This window comes from Xenopus laevis, chromosome 6L, assembly GCF_017654675.1.
Source record: "Xenopus laevis strain J_2021 chromosome 6L, Xenopus_laevis_v10.1, whole genome shotgun sequence".
Taxonomy (NCBI): Eukaryota; Metazoa; Chordata; class Amphibia; order Anura; family Pipidae; genus Xenopus; species Xenopus laevis.
Genome location: NC_054381.1, coordinates 93,844,549 through 93,866,612, shown reverse-complemented (window position 1 = coordinate 93,866,612; position 22,064 = coordinate 93,844,549). Strand labels below are relative to the sequence as shown.

General features: G+C 38.6%; 1 protein-coding gene across 16 annotated transcripts in view; it reads right to left on the bottom strand.

Moving 5' to 3' along the window:
- Window positions 1-2,099: 2,099 nt before the first annotated feature.
- rreb1.L (ras responsive element binding protein 1 L homeolog) overlaps window positions 2,100-22,064 on the bottom strand; it is a 68,623-nt gene continuing 48,658 nt past the window's right edge. For 14 of the 16 annotated variants that reach the window (XM_041566279.1, XM_018267765.2, XM_041566283.1 and 11 more), the window contains 7 exons: window positions 17,094-17,238; window positions 16,774-16,910; window positions 13,957-14,146; window positions 10,361-13,064; window positions 9,247-9,411; window positions 6,792-7,547; window positions 2,100-5,611 (listed from right to left, as the gene is read on the bottom strand). In XM_041566279.1, the coding sequence (XP_041422213.1) occupies window positions 5,349-5,611; window positions 6,792-7,547; window positions 9,247-9,411; window positions 10,361-13,064; window positions 13,957-14,146; window positions 16,774-16,910; window positions 17,094-17,238 (4,360 nt within the window). In that variant the 3' untranslated portion in view covers window positions 2,100-5,348. Of the gene's footprint in view, window positions 5,612-6,791; window positions 7,548-7,897; window positions 8,088-9,246; window positions 9,412-10,360; window positions 13,065-13,956; window positions 14,147-16,773; window positions 16,911-17,093; window positions 17,239-22,064 lie in introns of those variants that run through there. The other 2 variants (XM_018267771.2, XM_041566286.1) reach the window with 2 other exon arrangements.

The following is a 22,064-nucleotide window of genomic DNA, read 5'->3' as shown; positions in this document are numbered from 1 at the left end:
TTCAGAAAAGCTTTCACCAGGCAAGTTGAATTCATTGATTATAGAGGGGGGGGGCATGATACACTGGTTGATGCAAGTTAATCTGCCATTAAAATATTTCAAAAGACTGTTTTGGGCTCACCCATGATATATGGTCAGTTTGGTGAAAAGATATGAATATGGTAAGCAATATCTATGAGCGTGGGGGCAGTGCTCAGCAATTTCCATATGCCTGCTTTACATTTTGGAGGACTAAGGGGTTATTTAATACGCTCCGAATACCCGAAATCCGAAAAATTAGTGATTTTTTAGAATAGGCTTTTAAAAAAATCCCAAGTATAAAAACACGGCATCTCAAACCTGTCGAGGTTGCATAAAAGTCAATGGGAACAGTCCCATTGATTTTTAGTTGTGCCGGGGTTTTCGGGCAATTTCACAATGTTTTCGGAGCTTTCAGTTGAAAACTCATGAAAAAATTCACGAAAAAATCGTGATAATCAGAGTTTTTCCCACAAAGGTCATTTTGGGGAAAATGTAATAATAAATAAGCATTAAAAACCCGAGCGGGTTAGATCGGAGTTTGTAGCAGCCGATATTGAGATAAATTCGGACCTTCATAAATGACTTAATAATAAGTGGTTGCAGGGAGGCCCAAACCTTTGACACAAGTCCTCGAGCAATAAGGGGTGCAACATTCTCAAGAAGCTCTCAAATTTGTTTGTCTGAGAACTGTATATAGGAGGGGAATGTGGGTGTTTGCACCCTGCCCCAGTATTAGAGCTTCTGGAGTACAAATTTATAAACATGGTGGATTTTGCCCTATCATTAGTAAATAAGCGCTATGGTAAGGATCATCCCATTCAGTGGCATGCTTGTGCGGTCAGTAGCATCTTTTTGTAGACACTGTATATCTTTTTGTAATGACAAATGTGCTATAGGTATGAAGTGCCTTCAGCTTCCCCCCCCCCCATTTCAACTGCTGTTGCATAACTATGCAGTGATAACACAAACTTCACCCAGAAGCTCGATTTCTTCTTCTGAACCAGTTCTTCCAGTTTGAATTACAGGTATAGGATCAGTTATCCAGAAAGCTCTTAAAGTGGACCTGTCACCCAGGCACAAAAATCTGTATAATAAAAACTTCAAATTCATTGATTATAGAGGGGGGGGGCATGATACACTGGTTGATGCAAGTTAATCTGCCATTAAAATATTTCAAAAGACTGTTTTGGGCTCACCCATGATATATGGTCAGTTTGGTGAAAAGATATGAATATGGTAAGCAAGATCTATTGGCGTGGGGGCAGTGCTCAGCAATTTCCATATGCCTGCTTTACATTTTGGAAGACTAAGGGGTTATTTAATAAGCTCCGAAATGGGATCAGTTATCCAAAAAGCTCTTAAAGTGGACCTGTCACCCAGGCACAAAAATCTGTATAATAAAAACTTCAAATTAAACATGAAATCCAATTTCTATTTTTTATTACAGCATTCAAAGATGTTGTAAGCTCATTTAAACATCTCAGCTGTCAATCAAATATTGTTCTGCCTCTCCTCTATGCCCTGGGCATAGAGGCGGGGCAGACAATTACTTTCACTTTCCATTCAGCACTTCCTAGATGTCACTGCTCTCCACACATTCCCCCGTTCTCTTTATAATTTAATTGTGTAGCCAGCGCATGGGGATGGACATATGGTCCCCCATTCTGGTGCACAAACAAGATTCTGAGATGATGCAAGGCTTGCCTTAATAACAGTGTGCACAAAATGGCTGCTACCTGCTTGCTATAATTTTAAAATCCCATACTGAAGCAAGCAAGATTCAAATAATGTATATAGTGTAATTAAAGTTAATTTTGCTTGACTAATGTGATAAAATAGGATTTTATATGATTTCCTTTTTCTGTGTAATAATAAAACAGTACCTTATACGTGATCCCAACTAAGATATAATTAATCCTTACTAGAAGCAAAACCAGCCTTTTGGGTTTATTTAATGTTTACACAATTTCCTAGTATGATGAGCCAAATTCTGGAAAGGTCTGTTATCCTGAAAACTCGCATTCTGGTTAACAGGTCCCATACCTGTGTTAGCTGTGAAAAAAAAGTCAGAAGCCTTGTCAATTTTAAATATAAGATTTTATTGCTTAGATTGTTTGATACAGGACAGCTTTCATTTTGAATTTGGAAGTACTGTACAAGTGAATAAAAAGGAGAAGTACCAATACAATGTGATTCTCTGTTCATGTGGCATAGACCAGTCTTGTACATAACGCATAGCAGCAGTTTACTTTCCCTTTAGAAAAATATGAGCTTCTAGGTATTTCATATTATTTCCTGCTAGAGAAAATTGGCTGTAATCACGGAGAGTGATATCCACTGCAGAGATACAGGAAGGAAACAAAATAAAAATCATTGTGGAACTGGAATTCCGACTGTTGTGTAGGCCAATTTATCTGAACATAGGCAGACATGGGAAGGGCCCATTACTGCAAGTATGGCAGAAGAGCAGCTCTCTTGCTGGGGTGTTCTACAGCTCACAGCACCCCTCAATATATGAAACCGACGGTTGGTGGTAGAGTAGCGGTAATTCACCCAGCGGGTGAGCTGCCAGTTCGACATACCAGCAGTGTTGTATTCACAGTCAAGTGCTTATTTGTAGTGATTCAATTAGCTCAGTTTTACAGATCTCTTGCAGTTGATTTGAAACACAGAAGTGACACAATAAAATAACGCATAAGATTAATTTTTGCAAAGCCCTGAGAGGAAAACAGAAAAATAAAAAAAGGGAAAAATATTGGCCAAACGCAAGCTAAAACTAAGATTCATCCAGAGTTTAAACACACAATACATTTCACAGCTTCATATAGAAAAGGGGCAGATGTGGCTGGGAACATTATCACCTCTCAGTCAAACTCATTTGTGTAGAAATGTTCATAAAAAAAAAGAGAAGACCTTCTATTTCTGGGTGCAGTTACATTTAAATAAAGCTTTTACTGGAGATTGGCTATTGCTAACGTGTGTCCCATGGCTGTGCAGGCTACAGAACATGCTCCTTGTAGCACGGGTGATCTAAAACTTAAAAAGACCCAGGGCTGTCTGCAAATGGGATTGAGAGGAACATTTGGTGTAGAAAATAAGGGATCATTGGTTCAATCTGCTTTGTGTATTCACCTGAAATAGCTTTTTTGGGTCAATATATTTGCACTTTTGTGTTGCTCATTGTATTCAGTAATATATTAGTTTTCATCTACATAAAACTCTGTTATTCCAAACCTCAATGGCAAAGGTTTGCTAGCTGCTACAGTGCCGTCTTTAGCATCATTTGATTGTCAACAAATACACAGCATGCATGCTTTACTTAATTCTCTCTCAAATTATGACCTTTATATTGCTTGATTGGTTAATGCTGAGTTAAATGGGGTGCAAAATATTTCCCCCTGCAACTACGATGTCTTGGGATGGCCTTCTGCTTCTCTAGAACCTCACCATGAGAAGAGTGCTGTGCTTAAAGACAATAGTCTATACTCCAGGCAGGGGGAAAGGTTCATTAAAACAGGATTTCTCCTGTTACCTATTGCCAATATTGTGCAGTGAATCAATATATGCCAATTGCAACAACGTGGTCTAGTATAACTGTCAAGATGGGCAAAGCCAGTGCAATAAATAAACAGGCATGGCCCTCTGATTGCATTGCTTAACTAGGGAGACAATAAAAAAAACAAAACAGTAAGGCTGAACAGCACAGTGTTATTAAATACTTTGGACAAAGGGATAACTAAAATGCAGTGCTAGGACCCCAGGGTCCAACAAATGTCATTCTTGAGAGCTTGATACAAACTGAGAAGAGCAATTGCACAGCTACAGTAGCGTCCATTTTTATCATAGTAACAAATAATTTGCACACGCTTTTGTATCTATGTGTGTAGATTATACACACATATAAATACTCCAACACACACATATGTACACATCATTTTATAGACTCATCTCGAGCACCAACCCAAAAATACCCCAGAAGAAAAGTCTCTTTATACATTTCGTTTCTAGCGACTCTAGTTTTACCAGTAGTAGGACATTCTTGGCCAAATGCATACAGGGCCAAGGTAAAGGTAAGGCATGATTACTGATACTGGAAGACAGAACTCTTTGCTTGTTCTCAATAGCCGTCAGGCAGCCGCGATGATCTAAACAAGATCCTCAATTATAGGACACAGAACAGTCTGAATGGAGTTCACGTACAGGCATTGGCTCACCCTGCGACTAGGGTTGATAACAGTACGGTAGGAATGGTGCCATGCAAAAACTTGGGGGGTTGGAAAAAAAAACAAATATTTATACATATATATTAATACCAAGTTTTGAAGGGCAAATATTGCCCAAACAGTTCTGCAAATGCAGAGACTAGTAAGCTGTTGAATTCAAGCAAACAGAATCTAGGCAAGGGGGGGCAGAGTTAATGTCCACTCGTTAGAATGTTTCGGTCGAATCCACTGTGCTCCACTGGAGGTAGAACAATAACTGAACAATTCAGAAAATATACGAGTGGAATCAAGTAGTAAATGTGAAAGCGATTTTGTTTTTCCTGGTTGTACGGCACATGCCAATTTTGGTGTGTTTGTATCCAGCATGAGTCTTCTCTTAGTTCATTCCTGTATTGCTAAAATGAGCTGGGAATTCTAGAGAGAGGAGAGGTCACGAGTAGAAACGGTGGTGGCGGTGAGGGGGAATCAGAAGTGGTCCACTGTGCGACCTCCTTGTGTGTCCATTAACACGCGTTCCTTTCTTCCAGTTATTTGCCGTAGACCTGAATGGCTTCCACCACAGGAAACAGTGTTCTACAAGGGCAAGCTCTGTCACACAAATACAAGTTCATCATAATGCTTCACTTGAAACAGTTCTCTTTGTATATTTCTTTAAGGTAATATTCTTTCAATAAAAAAAATATATATATTTGAAAACTGAAAAATACGTTTGATACCAAAAGATGTAATAAAGTAGTAAGGCACTCAGAATCAGTACAGAGTTTTTGCATTTAGCTGAAAAGTTATGGCACTTGTTATGGCTTGCCATACTCTCTTAGTTGTAAATAAAAAAAATATTGCTTCAAAAATGATGCTGTTATCATTCTTACTAGGGATTCAGAGTTATTTCCCACATCACTGGCTCAATTTGCTCCCATACTGGGCTGGGTGTCACACTCTGAGGTGGTAAAAATCTTAGAAAGTAATTTTTTTCCTTGAATTACTTGAAAGCTTTTGCAGTTGGGGGTGCTTGGCTTTCTTTAATAAAATCTACAAAGAAGATGGTTTAAGGATGCTGCTCCAGATGTGTTCCCAGTTTAGCACAATTCCTCGCACACTCGTCTCCTAACAGGATCTTTTTGATTCTGGCAAGTTCGGGTTGTTAAGACTAGTGGGTGTATCACATTCATCAGATGTAAGATGTGTGTTGCTTTGTATGGAGTCTGCATCGCTTTCTTCTTCACACCTTGACTGACGGTCCTCCTTATCACAGTCTTTCCCTGAGCCCTTGAAATCTTTAATTTTCTGGTGTATACGCTGGTGGCGAACCAGGCTATGTTTCAGAGTGAAAGTGCGTTCACAGGTCTGACATTTATATGGTCTTTCACCTAAACAAAAAGGAAAGAGAATGAAATGATATTTCTGGAAGGAATTGTTTTCTCATGCTCATCAGATGAACCCTTCATCTATTCCACTCAAGCTAGTCTTACTAAAGCTTTTTATCAGGGATGGCTAGCCCCAAGTCCTCAAGCTGTCACTGTACTACAACTTCCAGCAGCTGACAGCTGTAAGACTCAAATATAAGCTGACAGTTATCTTCCTCTCATACTCTTCACACAAATTTAAAAGAACTACATATGGGTTGGAGTTCCATGACCTGTATGAAAGCACTCCGACTTTGGCCTTGTGCCTTTACAATAAGGGGTATAATATTAACTCTATATACAGAATATATATAGAATACTATGTTACTTGACAATAGGCTAGTAGAGTTCAAAAAGTCAAGGATTATATATTGCCTGGAACTCAAAGGTCAGCATTAGCTACAGAAATATAGCCCGTATTTAAGTCTGTTTTGCCTATTAAGGAGATTGAAACCATGTTAAAAAAAAACATTTTTACTTTCTTTACTGAATAAGAAACCTATCCCCCAATTAAAAAATTAACATTGTCTTTATTTTTTTCAAATCGCAGGATTCCAAGTATCAGAACAGGAACAAATATTCAGCACAACAGTGTTACAGATATAATCTCAGTAAAGTTTTCCAATTCATGTAGGACTTCAAGTTGCATAACTTTTATGGTCGTGGTATTTGTAGTCCAAAAGCTATTATGAGAACAATTGGTGTGTGCAGCAAGGTAGCTGGTACATGTGATCTGTAACGTTTTTAATGAAAAACACAATTGCATGCACATTACTTCCCTGCCGGTCAAAAGTATGATTATTTCTCTGTAGAGAGGGTAGGTGGGAGAAGGTAGAGGGGTGACATCAGTGCAGAAGTAAAGAGTGACTGAAGTTTATCAGGGCACAAGTCAGGTGACTGGGGCCACCTGGGAAACTGACAATACTGTATGTCTAGCCCCATGTCAGTTTTCCAAACTAAATATAGAAATACCTGTTGGCTGAATGGATCTGGCAAGAAATAGTGCCATGATAAAAAATAGCATGTTAAGTGAGAACAGAGGTTTCTTTATAAGTAATCCTGTCTTATTGTGCTGAACTATATCTAATGTGAAGTGACCTGTGCTGAACTTAGAAGGAGACAATAGTGATTTTAGTATGCTTACCTGTATGGGATCTCATATGTCTTGTTAAATCCTGCAAGGACCAGAAGCGTTTGCTGCAAACAGTGCATATTTTTTTCCGTTTATCAGCTTTTGAAGATGGCTTTGATTCATTAGCTTTGGACTCCTTGTCATCATCACTTTTTTCCAAGGATTTCATTTCCGTGCATTCTTCAGCTGAGGCAGGGTCTCCTTCCCCCTTATTCTTTGAGTCTAATTCAATCTCCATGGGAGATTGTGATACTTTTAGATCAATGGGGTGCTCTTCCTCCATATCCTCAACTTCTGCTACAACGTTACCCTGAGAAGGCTGGCAGGCAGAAGTTAACACACTGTTATTATCATCATCGTCATCATCTCCTTGGCTCTTATCTGCTCCCTTGTTTTCACATGAATGGGCCTTTTTGTGTCTCCCCAAAGTAGCAGCAAACTTGAAGTTTTTTCCACAAACATCACAGGCGTTGCCATTGCTGCTGGCAGCCTGCTCACTTGCAGATAGCTTAAAGTCCATTAGTTTACTCGCTAAATTAAGATCAAGACTTTTGTTGCTTACAACATCATCTTCTAATTGTGCATTGTATTCATCTGGTTCCACTTTGGTTTCTTTCTGGTTATCCGACGGCTCATTTTCCATTTGTGGATTTTGTGATGCAAGATTGCTCTCTTGGGTTTGATTTACTTCTGTTTTATCTTTGTCAACAGACGACAGGTCTAATGCATCAAGCTCAGTAGAGGACATATCCGCATCTGATTGGCTATCTGCAACAAAAACATGTACCTTGGTTTTAATGAAGGTGTTTGTACATTGTACCAGATGGTTTAAAGCAGTCATATTTAGACTGACATGCACAAGCCATATCCAGTCCTTCAGTGGATTTTTATGGGTCTATCCTACCCAAATGCTCAATTAAGGAGGCAGTATACCCCTCGTACAACATGAGTTTGGTAAATACGGATTTTGCACTTTTTGACTATTGTTTAAAATACACAATTCTGTGGTCTTAGCTATTTCTTGAGCTAAACAGGGCAAATAGGGAAACTGAGGCTACTCCATGTTAGGTCCTTGCAAGGTAGACAATGAGATTACCAGTGCACAGCTAAGGGTAAGGGCACACGCTAAGATCCAGGAGATATAGTCGTCCGTCGATAAATCGACTCTTCTTCGGGTGACTAATCCCCCCGAAAAGCCTTCCCGCCGGCTAGAATCTAAATCGCTGGCGCACTGGGAGGGCTTTGTTTTTTGAAGTCATCCGAAGTTGCCTCACGAGGAAACCCTCTGCATAATGGACTCCTGCTTAGCTACAGTCACAAAAGGGAAAGGAGGTATGTAATCTAATTATCCACCTCTTAAGGACCAAACAAAGAGTAGCTACAAAAAACACAGATTTTTTATTATTAAAACAATATGCAAAATGTATGTTCAACAAAAGCCCTATTCATTAAATTACTACTGAACAAGGGGGTATGCTGCCTCGGATTCTCTGAATGACATCATCACCCATGCAAGCTGTTTTTATTAGAGACAAGGGGAAAGTAAACCCAGATAAACAACTGATGCATAAATACACACACCAATCATTACCCACTGAGAGGTACCCGAGACATTTCCCATTTTTGTCTGTTGTGATCCTAGGGAATTTGATTTCCCTAGTCTAAAACAATGTTATTAATCCCATGGCCTGGTGGGTTTAGCAAAAGAGTCATAAAACATTTTGTGGGAAATCCTGGTTTAATATCCATTATTTAGCCTAAAAATGATAGGCAACATTTGACACTCTAGCTATAGAAGAACCACAACTCCTGGAATCATTTCAAAACAGCATAGTAGCACCGAAATCCTGAGTTTAGGTGTAATTGCAGAATAGTTAGACCACCAAATGTTGCCTTACCCTATTAAGTTTCAAATAAACACATTTTTTTTTCCTTTGGGTGACGGATAATCACATGTTGAGCCTTAATCAAAACATTCCTACACAAATGAGGAGATCATTTTAAAAACAATTAAATTGTTAAGAAAAGGTCTGGACTATTATAAAAGATACTAAATGAGAGAGGATCAAATAGTGCTGAAAATTCTAAACCCACAACTGAAAACTTCTAGAAAGAGGATGCATATTAGTAGCACAGACCATGACAGGAAGAACATGTGCCTGCCACATGCTAAAAAAGACAAAGACAGAGTCTATTATGTTATAGTGCAGAAGTCACCCACTACCCCACCCAGAAAAAAATAGGTGGGATTCAAAAGTATTAAGTTTGCACTTCTTGAATGCAGAAATGCTTTTACTAACTGTTTAGCCTGCATTTAAGGCAGGAACGTCCAACCTGCACCCCTCCATCTATACAATTTACAACTGTTTACAACCTTTGAATATGCAAAGGTGCTGTGAGTTGAGAACCACAGACTGGACATCCCAGAGAAAGATGCAAGAAAGCCTAAACAAGCTAAAACTGCTACCTGTGCTATCATGAGATCCAACATCACTTTCTTTAGACAGGGAAATTAGACCGTTTCTTCGCAAGGCCAGGTTGGCAACTCCATGCTTACGTAAGAGATGGCGTTCACAGTTAGATTTGGTAGAAAAGAAGGCATCGCATTTTGCACATGGGAAGGGCTTCTGACCTGAAGCAGGAAAAAAAGGTTTGTAATTTGCCTATGTGCAATAGATCTTACAATGCTTTAGGAATATGCAGGCTTTACGGTAACAAATTATCAGCAGTAAGGGTTAAAGCAAAAGGAGGAGGAGGGAAGCTCAGGGCAATCAATATACTTTAGAAACAAGAGACCTTGTCTAGGCTAGCTACAATAGAAGCATTATAAGCAACAACTCTTCTTTAATCTTCCTCAAGTTGTGCGTTTTGGTGGTAATTAACAGCTAAATCTGCATTAGCAGATCTTATGCCCCAATCTTAACTCTCAAGCTGCCATGTGACCTCTCTTTGCCTAATTACATGGATACCTTGCAATCTCTATTTCATCCTTTTGGGTGTAGGGAGAATGGAAATTGCACCCTATATAACTTCAATGAAATTACACAGACACAGTTATGGAGCCTGAACTTTGTCTGTAAACCAGGTAACTCCAATAAGTATCAATGGAGTTGAAATATAACTGCAACATCCAAATTGTCAATGTGTTATAGAACCACAAAACCAGCCACTGTGCTCCAGTTTATAAAAAACATCAAAATATTAAGTTATGTTTACTTGAGAATTCTATTCAATTGATGTGCAACTGGTATCATTTTATATTGAACTTCCTATTACAAAATTCAGATAAATAGAAGCGAGTTTAGCTAAATAATGCTGCTTTCTTAACTAGTTATTTTATAATATGCAAACACAGAAATTATGCTTGTTCAGTGAGGACAACTACTAGACAACTACAGGAAAGTACATATTGGTTTGGTTTTCAACCAGATATTGGTCGGGTTGGAAGGTCCCCATAAATGGATCAATAAGCTGCTGACTCAGTCAGACATCTTGCCCTATGGCAGCCACAAATTTGATATAATTATACAATTAATTTCTTTTTTGTATTGTTGCATATTTTTTACCTTGGAAGTTCTTACCTGTGTGAGTGAGCATATGCCTTTGCAGAGAGCTGGCCCAGGGAAAAACGCGAGGACAAAATGGGCAGGTGATTTTCTGTAAGGAATTGGAATAGGAATTCCTTTTTCCTCTTTTATCTTCACCGCTGTCTCTGTCTTCCTCGCTGGTTCCATTTCGGTCTATGCTATGTTTGAGGTCCTCAGTAGATTGAAGGAAAGGACTGAACTTATTAGTGTCTGTAGTGGCTAGCATTTTTTCAATACTTGCAAATTCCCCACTAGACTCAAGATCTAGACCAGGAGTTGTTTTCGGCTTGTTTTTTGTTCCTTTCTTTCGCCCTCGTTTTTTTGCTCCTATGACCGCAGCATCATTGCTGTTTGAAGTAGCTAGGGTTGCAGCAGGTTGGGGAGCATTGCAAGAAGCAGCAAGTTCTTTGTGAGGGATTGTCGTTTTGGATTTGGAAGACCCAGATTTGTCAGTGGCTGGTAAACTATTTGCATTTACCTGAGAAGCTGGATTTGTAATATCAGTCTTTAACAAAGCAGATGCAGATGATACTGATGAAATTATCTGTGCAATGGATGCTAGGGGAGGAAGTTCTTCAGACACTGGAGGCTTTGGCAAGAGAGGTGGTGGTTTAGGCCTCAATGGGCGCAGAACCGTTGCACTACTAAGAACAGCGGGAGAAATGATTGGGACGGTCAACTGCAAAGGGGTTTTTACAGATTTGGAATGTATGACAGCTGTAGCTTTGTCTGTGTTTTCATTGGCACTTAAGGAAACAGGGCATGGTTGGCAGTTGTAAAATGGTCCTGCAGACACAGGTGGAGTCACTGTATTTGTTGGTTGAATCGGAGAATCATCTATGTCCTGTCTTGCTTGTTTAGGGATGGAAAGATCAATAGGCTCCATGATGTCCTCATATGAGACTGCAGGTGGACTATAGACATTTTCCTGCTTGATTTGGAGAGCAACGAAAGTCTTATTCTTTTTTGAAAAATCCAAGGGCTCATCAAGATCTACAGTATAGTCAGTATTAGGTTCAAGTTTTAATGGACAATTTGCCACCCTGCCATGAAGAAAGCCATTGTGGGATGGCATATATGCTGTAGGCTTCCGATCAAGGTAAGAGCTATCTGCCATAACTGGGGGACCTGATCGAATATGCTCAGGACTACGCGCTACAGTTAAAATATGACTCTCAATTTCTTTCTCTTGCACATTCTGATGTTGTTTAAGTATGTGGTGTATACAATTTCTTTTAGCAGAAAATGTAGTTCCGCACTCTTTGCACTCGAATGGCTTCTTTTTCTGAAAATTGTTGTGGGTCCTCATGTGTATATGAAGGGCACGATAGTTTTTCAAGTCTTCACCACAGCATTTGCAAACAGTATCTGGCGAACAGAGTACATCCACCATTTCAGCTGTGTTTGTAGACAGATAATCGATATTCTTTTCAATTTCTTTTCTGGTGATTTTAAGGTGTTTCTTACGGAGGTGTCTCTCACAGTTGGCTTTTACAGTAAAAGGGTACTGGCAAATCTTACATACGTATGGCCTTTCTCCACTATGTGTGCGCATGTGACGAATTAATGCTGCTTTGTCAGCTGCAATATAGTCACAAATGTTACATTGATATGGTGATATACCCAAATGGGTGCGGATATGAGCCCTTAAAAGACCTGAGAATGTAAATACCTGATCGCAAAACCGACAAGGATAGAAAACCTTTTTTGCTTGGGTTGTTTTTTTGTTGTTTCCTCCAGAAATAATTGCTTTCAGATCACCTTCAGTTGCTTCTTGCTTTATTTTGGAGTCTAAATCCAACGGCATGAATGCTTCTATAATACTGTCCTGTTCAAGTTGAGTTTTTAACTCACACTGACTCAAAGCATCAGGTAACTGTGAATTCTGATTTGAAGCGCTATTAGCTTCAGATCTTGACTGTAAAAATATGGCGCTGGTAGGAGATTCCACTGCACTCTTATTCCTCAGTTGCGGGGGAGGAAGGCTTGGGCTGATAGAGCCTGGTGATGTCTGCTGAGTGTTTACAAGTTGGGGTGGAGTAGAGACAGCAACAACTGTACGAGGGGCCACCAGTGGCTTTGGCTTCAGTAGAGGCATGTGCTTGAAGGCTTGAGGCTGAGTGCTGCCAGGTGAAGTTTTTGCCAGAGGTGGGAAACTAATTTGTGGGGGAGCTGAGGCGGCCATCTTTAATATCTGCTGAATATCAGCAAGCTCCCCAGAGATGGGTTTCACAACAATGCTGTTGTCAGGTTGAATGGTAAAGCCCTTTTGAAAAGGCTGAAGGGAAAGCAGCTTCACATCCTCTTTCCTTGGAGGAAAAATTGAGAATGAGCCACACACAGAAGGTGCTTCTATAGGTGACATTTTCAGTAAGCTTATACTACCAATGTCCTGAGATAGGTTACTCTTCAAAGCTTCTAGCCGCATTGCCTCAAAACAGTCTGGCATGTGGTCTTCCTGGCTAGCAGGTTTGACATCTTTGGTTTGCTGCAGGCCCAGGGCTGCCATATATGCTTTCTGGTCTTGAGCTACCTCAGTTGCACCTTCATTCTTGTGCTTACTGTTAAGTTGGCCTTCTTGATGAGTTTCCATGTGCAGCTTCAAAGCAGAGATCATCGGAAATGCTTTATTGCAAGTTTCACAGATGAAGCGATGTAAATCACTGATGCATCTTCTTAAATTTGTCTCACACCAGACCTATGCCAAATAAGATAGAGGGACAAGGGATAAAGTTAATTATAAACACTTGGAATATTGGTGTATAAATTTTGAAACAGATTAGAAAACTCAGTGAAGTGACATTAAACCATACCGATATGTACATAGTGAGAACAGGTGAACAAAACTCCAGCAGCTATTTTTTATGTACAGCTAATAATTTACTGTATGGTTCAATAGTAATTGGTAACAGCAGTTCTCCTGGAGAGCGACAGGGTTAAACATCTATCTAGGACTAAGGGCAGGCCAGGGTTTTTTCTCCAGATGCCATTTAAAGCCATGTGAACTGGGGATTATGGTGATAAGCCCTTTACTGCTATAGAAACCCAAAGAGCATTGCATGTAGTACTCTAGTCTATCGCACAGAGCATAAAGCTGATCATCTTCCTTTGTATTGGCTCGTTTTTAAATAGCAGCTTAACACAAGCAGCACTACATTTCTGGAGATGGCTTATTATGTATTTAAAAGATGAGATTAGCTCTCTTGATTTTATACCAATTACAAATAATTAAGTTTTAAATGACCTTGATGTAAATCTACATATCCCGATATATTAACAGGCTTGAATGTGAAACTAATAGGCTGTTTCCATTATGCCATAGGACATCTGTTTTTACCTAGTGGATTGTAATATAGATATATTTACCGATATCATTCTTTGCCTTCCAGATGTTAATTACAATTCCCAGCATCCTTTCAGATGTTAACTACAACTTCCAGCATCCTCAACAGTATCACACTAAAAGCACCACTGAGTTCCATAATCTACACAGTCACTACAGGTCACTTCTATTTATAGATCAGACTGTTTAACACGATTTACAGAAAACATTAAGCACCACAGTGAGATTGTTGTTAAAAGGTCTGTACCTGAGAAATAATAGGAAACTTCCTGCCGGAAAAGTCAGTGAAACTCAAATCATTGAATCCAGCAGGGATGTTAGGGTTATTCTGAATGAAAGGTTTTCCAGATGCATCTTTAGGGAGCATTTTATGGATTACAGCATTGTGGCGCAGCATACCCCGATGGGTACGGAATGAAATGCAACAAATATCACACCTACAAAAAAAAAATCAGATTATAGCACAAGGACCTTGTTAAGTGCAGAAAAATTGACATCTGGGCCACGTGGACATAACAATGAATGATTTGCAGAGCAAGGTATTGTAAAGGTAAGTTTCAGCATAGACGTTCATGTTACAATGGACCACCAGAATGACTGAAACACACACAAGCCTCTTCCTCACTATACTGCTAAAAAGCATTTGGATAAAAAAAAAGAACTTCATAAGACCATTGAAGGATTTGGAGAGCTAAAGTTAAGAACAGCAAAGGCCCAAAAGGAGGCTTGGCTTAAAATTCTGTTTGGAAAAAGAACACACCCAAATATTCTCCCTAAATAATGTGATATCCATAATTGCTTTTTTGTAAATTACTTTAAAAGAATAGGCTGCATTTGTAATGATTAGGACTTGATTTATAATGCAATAATTAAACCATTATATTTCCCTCTCACTGCTTTGTGCACAAACGTTAATATATTACCTAAGTCCAACAAAACATCTTAAAGAGCATGTCTAAAAAGCATATTGATATTAAGGAATATAACCCTGAATAATAACAAGTCTTAGCTATTTTCTGTAACTTTCTGTGCCGAGGATTGGTTTGCTTTAACACATCTCTATCAACACTTGTACCAACCCCTACCAAAAAGGTCACAATTCTAATTGCTGCAGTCCCTTCTCATTTAGGGTGAGACAAAACCCAGCTGTACCTAAAGGGTTGAAATAAAACACCTCTCAGGCTTCAACTTAAACACCTGTTGGTGTGTCTTTAAACCCATTGCCTGGAGAGCCAGCATGAAAAGACATCTTACTGCAAACCATATACATTCTAAGCTTTATTTCAATAACAATGAGGGCAATAGTAAAAAAAAAACAAACTGGCAGTTTTAGGAGGCAAACAGTATTTGCTACCCTTGCATGAGCCTATCACTCCATAGGGCAGAATGTGTTTCACTACACAAAGCAGTCAAACACATTCTGATGAACTGACACAGTTATCAGGTTTGATAAATATTTCCATTTGTTTCAAAATTTCCTGACTGTTAAGCTGGCCATAGATGTTGAGATTTTTAAAAGATCCGATCCTCATCGCAAGACCACGATTTTCTTGGAATGAATGTACGATCGTATGAATTGACCATCAACTCAAAAGACCAATTTGCCAGGAAAACATAGGGAGCTGCCTGGTTGGCCCTGTAAACATAGATAGATTGCACTGGGACCGACAAAGATTTTTTGACCTGGCAGATCGATTTACTGACAGATCAGTAAGATGTACGATTGTATGAATCCCACTAACCGCATGATAATTTAGAAGGATTGGTCGGACTTCTCTAAAATTGGTCGTTCGGCAAGAAGAATCGTCGTGTCTATGGGGAGCTTTAGGAACATTTGCTTGGCAGTCAGGAAAGTTTTGCTATTCAACCAATTACCAGGTAATGGCATAAATAGTTAAGAACATTAGGTTCAATCAAATTAAGTTTAAATTCATATGGAGTCTGTGATGATATCATATACTTTAATTCTGTTGACGTTATACTGACTGCATGTCTTGAAAATCAAACTGTGAAAGCTATTGGTATGCAAGATGCTGAAAACATAATCCACGCAATTTATATGTATTCTTGCTTTCAATCTAATTCACAAATTTATACAAATAAAATAAAATAAACTAGGAAAAACAAGTGTATCAAACATGGAAAATCATATAATCTGGGCAGGCAACACCACTATGGAGCAATATTTGTAGGGGTGAGGGCAAGATGAGCACATAACAATTCACTTCTCCTGCATCACTGTTTCACATGATTCAGAGACACCAAGCAGCAGCAAACACATGACATATATTCATGCAAAAGCCTTTTCTATCATCTTTCAGTATAAAAATACATATGTGTGCACACATAACCCATCCTCCTTTACTCTGAAACCATATCATTAGGGCCTCCTATTTTAAGGCTGCTGGTTATAGAATGGGCATCCTGCCACTTACATTCCAGACACACTGATACTGTTTTGGTGTGACCCATACACAGGGAATTACAAGGCTCTAGCATAAGTCAAACATTCCTGCCACTGAACTGAAAGTGAAGCATTTTTTTAAATTTTTGTTTAAAAGGTAACCATGTCTTTAGTCTTGTCCATATATGTAAAAATGTATGAAAATAAAACAAGACCCTGCAGACTACTATTAAAACAAATATACTTTATCCCTCTTAAAACTGTATATAAGCAGCAGGAAGCAGAGCCAAATGGTGGTTCTCTAACAGAGTCTTCGTATCAGTAGTACATTAACCTAAAAGCTCTTACAAATCATTTTTACCTATTATACACATTTTAAAATATAGCACCATTTAAAAATTATATATTAGAAAATATTGTTATCTAATGTTCCAATGAACAAGAGATGGGGTGTGGCCTTGTTTACACAACATGGCATATACAAGATAGCATACATGCCTGCATGATACAAAGCTTAAACTCTGGCTATACTCTGCTTTACACTCCTTGCTTTAACGTGAATATGGCTTGATACAAGACATGCTCAGATTTGTATCTCTCCTGCAATCCGCAACTGGGCAAAAACAAAACACCACAAAGGCAGTCATATACAATCCTTACTTAAGAGAGGCTTCAGGATGCAGTTCCATGTGACTATCCAGATCTGATTTGCATGAAAATTCTTTAGCACACACAGGGCAATGCACAATATCTTCTATCTTCTTCGTCGGCTCTACAGCTTGAATCTCTTCAACAACCTAAAGCAAAAGAGTAAGAAATATGACATGAGAAATTCATCTTTTGTTGTTTAATCACAAAATGTATAAGAAACTATTGTCATCAAGGCTGGGCAGGGAGATAGATGCAAGAGTGGCAAAAACAACTTATGACCTTTCATTTTACATTTAAAAGCAGAGGAGAATAAGATTGTTAATCAGAACCTTTTTTGCTGATGGTGTTTCTTCTTTTTCTGCTTCCACTTCAGTACTTAATTTCCTTTTGGTTGTAAACCTCCTTCGTTTTTGGGGTGATGGGGGACTTGCGGTAGCTGAAACATTTGGGTCCTTCTCGTGTATCTTCATATGCCTAAACGATAATGGTGCATGTTAACACATTTAAATACAGAGTTATTAATTCAACTAGAACTTTCACACTAAATACAAAATATTACACTATGGATATAATTTAATCATTGGCTCAATTCTGCCCTAAGAGATGCTGAATAAGCTTTCCTTATTGAAAGAAGTAAACGTCTGTAGGCTAAATGCCTGATGAACAGAAAGCAGACATTCAAGCCTAATATTTCTCAGGCAAGTTTCCTTTTTTGGCATTGCTCATTTTTTCTCTTCTGTGCTCGCCATATCTCAAGCATCTTACAGATGACATATTCATGGGAATAAAGTAAATTAAAAAGAAGACAAGAACAGCCATGTTTGAACTCCACACAGCCACCAAACAGGAATTTACTTGAAACATTGATGGAAGCACTGACGTATAGTGCAATATAGGTCAACAATAATCATACACTCTACTCCAAAATCTGTGCCTCTGGTTTAACTAGAATTGCAAAAAATGTAAATTTTGCTTAGCCCCTGGTAGTTCCAGTGAAATCTTGTCAGCTGAGAAAAGAATGTCATTATGGCACTGCTAAGTTACAACCTCTTATTGTGCGCCAGCCTATTGGTGGATATTGGCAAGATTTAATTGCACTGCTAATCTATTGGCAAGATTTAATTGCACTGCTAATCATTTGTGTGCAGTTTGTGGGACAGTTATATCCTGAGGCCTTGTCCTACTTCCCAAATATTTCTTGCTCCTTTCCACAGCAAGTCATACCTCCCAACATTTTGGAAGTAAAAAGAGGGACAAAAATTTTTTTCCGCACGTTGCGCAGCATTTTTTGACCACACCGCTTTAGGTGGCCACACCCCCATAATTACCATGTTTGTTTTACAAAATTTGGCAGGTTGTGAAAGTTTGAAAATATTTCTCCTTATCTAAACTGTGTTTTTGTGTCTCAGATTGTTACAAAGTATCTTCTTTGCACCTGTTAGCTGTTCTGGGCTCTCTGCTAAAAGCCAATTAAGTGAGAAACTTTGTTTCTTTTTCTGGCTGTTCAGTGCAGAGAAAAGAGGGACTTTCCAGTACAAATGAGGGACTGCGGGTTGAGCTGTCAAAAGAGGGACTGTCCCTCTGAAAAAGGGACAGTTGGGAGGTATGAGTAAGTTATGTATTATTGGGTAACCATGGTTGATTTAGTACATTAATGACTGAAAAAAAGCAGACAGAATAAAATATAATAAGCTCCACTACACATGCAACCCAAATGCAGGTCAGACTTGGCCCTGTCACAAGAAAACAGCTTTATTTACATATCAAATGAGAGCCAGACTAACAAAAGAACCAGTTGAAACGGAATATAATGCAAACGTATATCTCAAGGAACAGTATACATACATATCATTATGTGAAATGTTTAGTTACATTCATCAACTATTTAATATGCCAGCCTGCAAAGAGGTTTACATTTGCAGTTTATTTGGTCTATTGGGATAGTCTAGTTTTGCCCCATTAAACGTATGATCTCTCAGAGTATTATTCCTATTTATTTTTAAAAAGGATTTGCAGAACAGGTCCAGCTTCCTATCCTACAGAGTCCAATCAAGCAAACAACGTTGAAGTTATTGATTTATAAAGATGAAAAACACTACATTAATGGTACAATTAAAGGAGAGCTTGTATCTGTTTTTTCAGTTATTTAGCATTTTATTCAGCAGGTCTCCAGTTTGCAATTTCAGCAATCTGGTTGCTAGAATCCAAATTATCCTAGCAACTGTGAATTGATATGAATAAGAGACTGGAATATGAATGGGAGAGGGCCTGAATAGAAAGATGGACAATAAAAATTAGCAATAACAATTACGGGGAATTTATTTTAGATGGGGTCAGTGACTCCCATTTTAAAGTTGGAAAGAGTTAAAAGAAGAAGGCAAATAATAAAACAAAACTATACAAAATAAATAGCGAATACCAATTGAAAAGTTTCTTAGAATTGACCATTCTATAAAACAATAAAAGTTAACTTAAAGGTGAACCACCCCTTTAGTATAGAAAAAAAAAAATTAAATAGCCATGTTGATGTATGAAATTGCCTATTATCAAAGGATTCTGTAGTAGAAAGCATCCAGCAGAAAACATGAGCTGTGTTGAAGAAATTAACAGGTTTAGACTGGACAAAGTTACTCAAACAGCTCCCCCTTCCTCTCACAGACAGACAAATCTCTCCAGCTAAGTGGCGTAACGCTGAGCAAAATGAATGCCTAAGACATTTCAGAATGCATTTTGTAGCTTATCACATATGTTGCAAGATGGTGAGTTTTAGAATGATTTAGGCACTCTCTAGAATTATCCTAGCATGAGTCAAAAACCCCTTTCCCCTTGCCCAAGAGATACCAGAACCCTGAACAGCTGCAGGCTGCTGCATACAGTGAAACAGTGTTTGTCAGGGCAGCTGCTGTTGGACATGAAGTTAGAAGAGTAACAACCATGTGGTACTAAGACTTACTTGGCAATGTATATCTGCCTTATGAAAGAATTCGTGTTAACCCCGTATTGCAAGAATGGAGGAAAGGCAAATGGGTAAAAAAAAAAACAAAAAAAAAAAAAACAGACGAGGCAAACAGTATATTATCTATATATGCTATTCTGTTAACTTTTTGATAGTGGTTTGACAGTATACTGTAAATCAAAGGTTTTAGGAGATGGTCACTTCAAACACAGACCCTCCCTGCCTTATGATAAAAGAGAACTAAACCTTAAAACTGAATGTGGCTAAAAACGCCATATTTTATATACTGAACTTATTGCACCAGCCTAAAGTTTCAGCTTCTCAATAGCAGCAATGATCCAGGACTTTAAACTTGTCACAAGGGGTCACCATCTTGGAAAGTGTCTGCGACACTCACATGCTCAGTGGGCTCTGAGCAGCTGTTGAGAAGCAAAAAATTAGGTTGGTCTGTAATATAAGCTGATGCTACAGGGTCGATTATTTAATTCTGATGCTAGTTGCACTGGTTACTGTGCTGCCATGTAGCAATTATCTGTATTATTACTAACCAGCCTTATATTGTGACATTTCTATTCTGTGTGTACTGTATATTGTGAGTGGGTCCCTAAGCTAAGTAAGTGACAGCAGCACAGAGCATGTGCAGTAATTCAGCAGAAAAGAAGATGGGGAATTACTGGGGGCATCTTCAGAGGCCCCGATTTTTATTGCTAAAGGGCTGTGGTTGCCTTGGGCTGGTATAGAAGACCAAAACACAATGTACAACATTTCTAGCCTACTTCTTTAGTTACACTTTATTTCTCCTTTAATGGGGTAGTTCACCTTAAAAAAAGTTTCTCATTCTTTTCAAACAAGTGCTCTCCATTTTGTTACATGATTAAATTTGAAAGCTTCATTTCTCACTTTGTTTCCTAGAAAGTCAATAGTTACAAGTATTAATAAATTAGTTGCCAACATCTATTGCTGATTAGATATGTACCAACTAACATAGCCTGCCTTACGGTGTTCATACTGAAGATCCATGTGTCACAGAACTTGTAAGACTAACCCAGTTGAAAAAAGTGTGTTCTCCACTATGTGTCTATGATTTCTCAGCACTGTATTCAAAGTTCCACCCAGCGAGTTCAGTCATGCTTCTCCCTTGGGCAACCACGGAATTGCACAAACCCAGTAATGAGTGATGCACATTACCTTAGAAAAAGGTCCGAAATTCAAACATGCAAAGGATTCCATATAGGCAGAACTGGTTATATGGTGAACCAGCCACATAACATGCCTGAATCATGTCAAAAAAACGTCAACTACACTTAACCCTTTGGGAAAAAAAGAATCCAGGGGAGGGTGGGAATTGTTTGTGTGGTCCTGCATTAATAAGAAAGATTTCTACATATATCTGGCATTCATCTAAAATGATACATTACCTGTACACAAACACTACTCATTTCTAAGACCTGTCTCTACAGAGAAACAAAAGCCTTCCTTGGAGTACTGCTGGAGTCCTACTAATACAATACGGAGGTGTGCTGTTACACATTTTTATAAGTTTACTGGCATGTTGTGGCTACACTTATTCATGGCCTAAGGATAAACCTTGGGGTAAAATGGCTGCACAATCGGCCTTAATTACATGAGATTTTGAAGCAGGACACTGCAGAAAACAGTCAAAGCACATTCAGCTTAGATGATCAGGAAAAGGTTTGCATTAAATGGATACAGTCACCATACAATGGCCCCTTTTTATACATTGTCTAAATTGTGCAGTGTATTTTTTTTTTACAAAACAAAGTAATACATAATTGCACATCAAAAAGTACTGTTAGTTTTCTGGCTCCTGTAATTTTATACGATTTATGTCTCCTATCAATCATTCTATTTTGTTCCATTGGATTATGGGTCTTTTTAAAGTGAATTATGTGATTCAAACAACCAACTAGTATGTAATATGGACACGCACAGATGACCTACTTACACTTTTGGATCTACAAATATACAAACCACCAAACATTGGCCCTACCTTGTTCTGGGTAGTCTGATATTCCAATATATATTTATTGAGGTGCTCCTTATTGTCACTCTCTCTGGCTCACTTATAAACAATGGGCAAATCTGCACCATGGAAGCAGGGGGGCTGCACCAATGAAACAAGTTGAAAAACTCGCCACAGGCGCTGCAACGAGCAAGTTACCAAGGTACCTTTAAGAGCCGAATTTCAGGTTTTTCAGGAATTGATACCCAAGCATGAAAACATGCATAGTGATGCTCTGATTTTGTTTGTCTCAACATTTTAAAAAAAGGAAAATGACCTTTTCAACGTGAGCAGGGGGATGAAATAGGATATGGCTCGGTT